The sequence below is a fragment of the Carex rostrata genome, chromosome 15, assembly GCF_964058835.1.
Source record: "Carex rostrata chromosome 15, lpCarRost1.2, whole genome shotgun sequence".
Taxonomy (NCBI): Eukaryota; Viridiplantae; Streptophyta; class Magnoliopsida; order Poales; family Cyperaceae; genus Carex; species Carex rostrata.
The window spans coordinates 9038289-9045112 of NC_135932.1; the positions used below are offsets into that span (position 1 = coordinate 9038289).

A 6824-nucleotide genomic window follows, 5' to 3' on the forward strand; every position below is an offset into this window, starting at 1 on the left:
TTTTAAAAGTGAAAACGTGATAGAAGCACAAAAAATGAAGGCATTTGAACTCTATTATAGTTCATTGTATACTATCTTCTTAGACATCTAACTAAAGAGACAAAATTACAAAAACCAGTTTACACCTCCTACAAAATGCCAAACAGGGGCAAAAAAAAAAAAAAAAAAAACTAAGATAATATAATCAATATTACAATATTAATAAGGTCATATGCAAATCGATTTAGTTTGGGAAGTAACTAAACAATCTTTTTTTTTTTTTTTTTTTTTTTTGTATCTACAATTCATACGGGAGATGCCTAGTTTCGGAGCTCCATTGGGTAGCAATGTCCTCTGCAATCCAACGGGCCTCCAAAGATGTCCCCAAAAGACCTCTTCTTGTAAAGCCCACTGCATAAAGCCCATTCTTCCCTTTCCAACTGTTGGGAAATTGTGTCTTTGGATATCCATCTCTTTCGTCAAAGAAATCATCTTCCTACATATAATATGAAATTTAATTGTTAAATTCATGCATATAGAAATCAAAACAAAAGAATTTAATTTGGTAGAATTTTTCTATACTTTTATGTTATGTAATACAAACAAATACAACACAATACAACACATTAATTTCAATTGAATATCTATTGCGATACGAGTATCGTTGTGGTGTCGTGATCAGACATGGATGGATACAAACACTACTACAGAAATTATTTTGTTACATAAATGTCACAAAGTCATCAGTGTTCTAAAGCATTGTACCATAGCCTTGCTCGATGGTTAATTTGGTCTCCAATCTAAAAAAATAGTAAAAAAAATATAAAAGAAATATATGATCTCTTTTTATATTTCATATAAAAATCATGTTAAATGGTTTAGATCGACTATTTAAATTTTAAAATAAAAATAAATTTAATCAAATTTCGGATTTGTTCAATGACCTCATACAAAATATTTAATAATAATAATTAAAAAATCATGAGTGAGTCTATGGTACTATGCATATTACGATTTGGCACCGTGCTACGGCTCTATATTAGAGTTTTCAAATCCTAACGGTCGATCTGAACCATTCATCTTGTTCTCCATATTAATATGTGTTTGGTGACCAAATTTTACATTTTTTGAAATAATTTTACTATTTTTTAAAATTTATTGAAAATCACTGTTTTTGGATGGTCCAGAATTTTCAGATCAAGTGATTTTCTAAATTTCTAAACAAATTGTAAAATTTGGTCTCCAAACACATATTAATATGGAGAACAAGATGAACGGTTCGGATCGACCGTTAGGATTTGAAAACTCGAATATAGAGCCGTAACATAGTGCCAAATTGTAATATGCATAGTACCATAGACTCACTCAAAAATCATTTTATATCAAGAAAATTGGCAGGAGCATTCTAATTCAAAATTTATGACTCAATTGGTAGCATATTTGAATAAAATCGGATCATTAATCGTTTACATAATAACTAATCTGTAGTATCCGGATTATTTTATAATTTAGATCAAACACGTAATTGGAAAAAAAAAAAAAAAAAAAAAATGGATCTCTTGCTTGACACGTGTAATATGCGGTGGTGGAAATTGAAAGGTTGCTAATTCAATCCATTATTCCATAACCACGTGCCTAACCAATGTGGCCATGGGAGGTACATAGCCTAGTCAATTGTATCACGTGGTTGTGGTTATTTTATTATGCACTATGTACCCCCCCCCCCCCCCCCCCCCCCCCCCCCTCCTTCACTTTTTAGGTTGGGCCCAGGAATAGGCGATTTTTAGGGGAATCTTGGACCTGTCTAATTTTGTGAAGATGGCCCCCTTGCAACGGTTGCCATCTATTTTACAATGGGCTCCGTTGTTTCAAAAAGAGAATGAGTCTGATATATTCTAGTTCATTTTGCATACAATTGGAACTCAAAGACAAGTCCTTTCATTGTGCATTTTAGTTTTAGCACCCCTATAAAATATTCTAAGTATTAACTTTATTATTATCTACTCGTGTCCCATGAGAATTTGAATTTAACAATTGGGTCATATTATAAATATTTGGACCATACATACGAGTACACATTGATATATATAAATTTATTATTTATAATTATTCTTTAAAATAATGGGTTCAAAATAACCTTTATCTATATTCTTATCCGTGTATTTAATTTAAAAAAAAAAATCCTATCTGTACAATAAATATCTGTTTTAGATAAGCTAACAAAACAATGTTCTTATCCATTTTCTTCTTATAAGAAGATACGATTGGACAAATGAATAAAAGAATACCATTAATTAACACCCCTCAAATCATAACATACTGATCCAAGTAGAAAGGCCATATTTTAATTTTCTTTATTACAAATATTTATTTATTTTTCTTTTGTTGACATTAGAAAGTAGAAACCGACGAAAACAGTTATAGTCTGGTACAATCTCTACAGTGGATAGGACAAGAGCCAATTTGCTTCAGCAGGGAACACAAAATTGGGGTCACTGTTGAAGGGTATGCTCCCCTCTCACTATATCATTATCATTGCCCATACCAAAATTGGTTGGATTTTGACATAAATTCTATTACCATAAAAAACCATAAGAAACTTTTTGGGCTTTTTAGTAATAGTAATAGATATTATCTTAACAGTTTTATTCGGACTCAAGAGGGATTTTTTTTTTAAATAAAATAAAATTTAAATATTTTAACGAAACTAGTACACTAAATTTTGTTTTTTTATAAAAAAAATAGCTCCATCGATCATGTGGATCAGTAGAGACAAAAAAATAAACATAGTAGTTGCCTCCAGTACTGATCCACATGATCAGTGGAGCTGTTTCTCTTAAAAATCAAGTTCAGCTTGCTTGTTTCGTTGAAATATTTAAATTTGATTATATTTTTAAAAAAATATTCTCAAGAGGCCTACTAATAAACACACTCTAAAACTATATATTAATTAATTGAGAGAAAATGATAGGCCTATTTGGTTTTATTTTCATGAAGTAAACTCATTTGGACTGATCAACCTTTTTTTTTTTTTAATTTAGAAAAAAAGGCTATATATTTTTGTAAGAATGTGTGAAACACTACATGTTAAATCATTTGCTATTCAAAAATTAAATCAATTATTAGATAAGTTTGTTTTCTGCACAAACCTTGAGCCAAAGAGGCACATTACTTTTGTAGCCAGTTGCAAGGATAACAGCATCGAAGTCTTCCTGACGACCGTCAGTGAACTCTACGCCTTTACTCGTGAAACGGTTTATGCTCGGGACAACCTTCACAGTTCAAATTCCTTTCAGAGATAAGTTTTCTCTTCCACACTATAATATATATTTGCACCAAAACAGGACTTTGTTGTAATCAGGGGGAGTTATCAGGGACTGAAGTGATCAACTTATGTTTTCTTATCTGTACTGAAAGCAGGGTTTCTGGTAATCCTTTTTAATTAGATATAAATTTCAGACCTACGCTGATCTGGTACGACAGTCTGGTACCGCATAGTATATTTTCTCACAATAACAAGCTTAATTAACTATAAAACATTATAATTAACAGATTAACTGGTACCTTTATTTCGCCCTTTTTAATCTTTGCAAGAGTTCCTACGTCGAGCACAGGCGTTTTACCAGACATAATCTTAAACTGAAGCGGGCCGATTTTGGGTCGTTTCATCCCGAGTTTTTCGGTGTCTCCTAGTAGTAACCTTGCACAGAGAAGTAAGACACTATCAACATACTTCACAGGCAACCATCTCATGAGAAACATGGATAGCGCAAATGTTGATATTCCCAGTATCTCTCTAGGCAAGATATGCAACTGTATATTACATACCATAAAAAAAAAAGGCGTTAGAAATAATTATTTTTACCCTTTTAAGCATCTATTTTGGTCATGCACCAGATAGGTTCAGTATTAGTTGATTGCTAATCAAAATGTAACTAGAACTGGTATAATTAAATGATTATATGTTATTACCAATCATTATTATTTTTTAACTAACTTCTAACAATACGCTTGTAGGTAAATATTTTTTGAAAAAAATGACGTCTATAGGCAATAGCACTCCATTTTTTTAAATTTTTTTTGTATTTATATATAATTTTCTATATAATTCAGAATAAAATATCATGATACTGTATAATTGACTCCTATTTTCTCAAGAAAAATTTTATATGATTGACCTTATAGTTTAAAAATCTAGCTCTGCTACTGCTCAGAATTATTGAATAATAAAAAAAGAATTTATTTTGAACCAGTCAAGATAAGAATAGGTAGTTCCAAATACTGGTATAAATATTCAATAGTAGCAAACAAGGCGACAAAAAAAATTCAAATTTACACGAGGACATATATATCCACCAGTTCATAGTGGTGCAAGTGGCGATCGACACTTAATTTGCTATCCTTTTCTTAATTTCATTTTTTAAAAAATTGGAGATATATATCACCAAAGAAATCTTGCACCTGGCAAGGAAGAATAACATTTGATTTTTTTTTGCTTTTTCATTTATTGAAAAGAAAAATAGGAAAGCAAAGTGCACGGAAACGAACACCACCACATCTCTAGCAATTCTGGCACAAGAATTACTGGTTTTGGAAATCAGAATATTGAAAGATAAAAAAGATGAAAAAAGAATAAACAGAAGGAATAAATGATTGAAAATCCTAGTTGAAGAACACTTATTCCTCTTCGAAAGTGACAGTGGAATAGGTTCTTGGTCAGAAAACAAACGAGGACAAAATTAGGGAATGTACACTACAAACTAAGCTCATATCAGTCGTTCATCCAATAACAGAATGAAATGACAAGCAACTTTTTACTGGATCTATCATTTTCCAAATTTAATTATTTGCAAAACAAAACAAAAAAAATTTGAAAAAAAATGCATATAGCTAGAATATTGAGATTGATGCATCTCTGTAAAATAATATTTTTTTTTGTGAATAATAGTAAAACAATAATATTTTATGACATGCATATCATGTGTTAAAATTAAAATTGTGGACTAATTAGTTTTATTTTTTTTAAAAACGCTACATAAATACTTAGTGATCTAAATATTAAAAAGTTAAAAAAGAAAATTAGCTTTTAAGGCTAAAATTAATTTTTTTTCTAAATATCATCATCAAAAGAAATCAAAGTTAACAAAAGATGTATATATGGTTTTTATTGACAAGAAGCAAGGTATATATATATATATATATATATATATATATATATATATATATATATATATATAGTACGGCTAACGCGCTTCCTCTAGCATATGGGCTGAAATGCTTCCGGTGGAAATTTGAAATTTCAAAATCCAAAAAGTCGATCTGAACCGTTCATCTCCTTCTCCATATTAATATCTGCTTGGAGACCAAATTTTACATTTTTCTGAATTTTTTTACTATTTATTAAGCCACTTTGAAAATCGCTGATCCAACGGTGGCTTAACAAAACAGTAAAACCATTGGATCAGCGATTTTCAAAGTGGCTTAATAAATAATAAAAAATTTCAGAAAAATGTAAAATTTGGTCTCCAAGCAGATATTAATATGGAGAAAAAGATGAACGGTTCAGATCGACTTTTTGGATTTTGAAATTTCAAATTTCCACCAGAAGCATTTCGGCCCATATGCTAGAGGAAGCGCGTTAGCCGTACTCTATATATATATATATATATATATATCTATAGAAATAGATTACCTTATCTCTAACGGCCATGAATGGTTGAGCTCCATTATTGCACAAATCCAAGCACACCTCCATGCCTGAATTCCCACTCCCCACAACCAACACCTTCTTCCCTCTAAAAACATCTCCTCTCTTATACTCACTTGTATGCAAAACCACTTCCTTGTAATCTTTCATGCCTGTGATTTCTGGCCTGAATGCCTCCCCATTCTCACCCGTTGCCACAATTAACCATCGGCAAATAAACTCCAGCCCGTTAGCCCGCACCTTCCAAAACCCGATACCCGCATCATAAGCTGCGGATTCTACAGTCATGCCAAACAAGGGTTCAATAGAAAATGCCTTTGCATAGGAGTCTATGTAGCTTATAAATTGTTCTCTGGTTGGGTAAGTCGGGAAATCTTTCGGGAATTGGAAATGCGGTAACTCGCAGAATTGTTTCGGGAGGTGCAGTTTTAACCTCTCATACATGCGTAGCTTCCATGAGGAGGCGATGCACATGTCTTTTTCAAGAATTATCGATGGTACGCCTTTTGTTTCGAGACAGGCCGCAGTAGCCAGTCCTGACGGGCCCGCACCGATGATCAGCGGGCCCGGTACCCAGACTTGTTTAGCCTCGGAGATCATGAGAATTCCATGGATATTGTTGAGTTCATGAAACGAGAGGTTGAATAGTGGTCTTCTTGAAAATGAGCTCACCTCATCAGAATACAGTACACAACGTCTTCGTTATATTGCTGTCATATATACGAAAGGGAAGTAAATAGTGTACTGTTGCTCTCACTGTGTATGTGCTCACGCTGACCAAGTAATCTGAAAAGAAAAAGAAAAGGAATTTAATAAAATCTCTTGTAGATGGTGTATGAGACATATTTACATATGTAATTGAGGTATAATTATATAACAGGGAAGAGAAGCGTACTCCGAGAGTATTGACTATATAGAAGCTGTGGGTCGTTAGTTACTTAGTTTGATTTTGCTTTGACAGAGGAGATGATATGACCCTATAAATAACACGAGAGAGAGAGAGAGAGAGAGAGAGAGAGAGAGAGAGAGAGAGAGCAAGGCGTGCTCTACTCTTACCGCCATACTTTTAAATAGTCGCTATTCCACCGCGATAGCTCTGCTGTAGTGCTGTGGCTATGTAATTGAAATAAAATAGAAA

At 32.5% G+C, this 6824-nt stretch overlaps 1 protein-coding gene across 1 annotated transcript; it reads right to left on the bottom strand.

The window, feature by feature from the left end:
* Positions 1 to 202: 202 nt before the first annotated feature.
* LOC144566773 (indole-3-pyruvate monooxygenase YUCCA2-like) lies at positions 203 to 6501 on the bottom strand. The gene is made up of 4 exons (XM_078316801.1): positions 5672 to 6501; positions 3544 to 3792; positions 3129 to 3251; positions 203 to 475 (listed from the first exon to the last, which is right to left on the bottom strand). The coding sequence occupies exons 1-4, from the start codon at positions 6284 to 6286 to the stop codon at positions 278 to 280; spliced, it is 1185 nt and encodes a 394-aa protein (XP_078172927.1). The 5' UTR covers positions 6287 to 6501; the 3' UTR covers positions 203 to 277.
* Between the last annotated feature and the right edge of the window lie 323 nt (positions 6502 to 6824).

Coding starts and splice junctions, on each gene's coding strand:
- LOC144566773 (XM_078316801.1), bottom strand. CDS start 6,286: ATGATCTCCGAGGCTAAACAAGTCTGGGTACCGGGCCCGCTGATCATC. Junction 3,793..5,671: donor TCATGGCCGTTAGAGATAAG/GTAATCTATTTC, acceptor TGTAATATACAG/TTGCATATCTTGCCTAGAGA. Junction 476..3,128: donor ATGTGCCTCTTTGGCTCAAG/GTTTGTGCAGAA, acceptor TATTATATGTAG/GAAGATGATTTCTTTGACGA.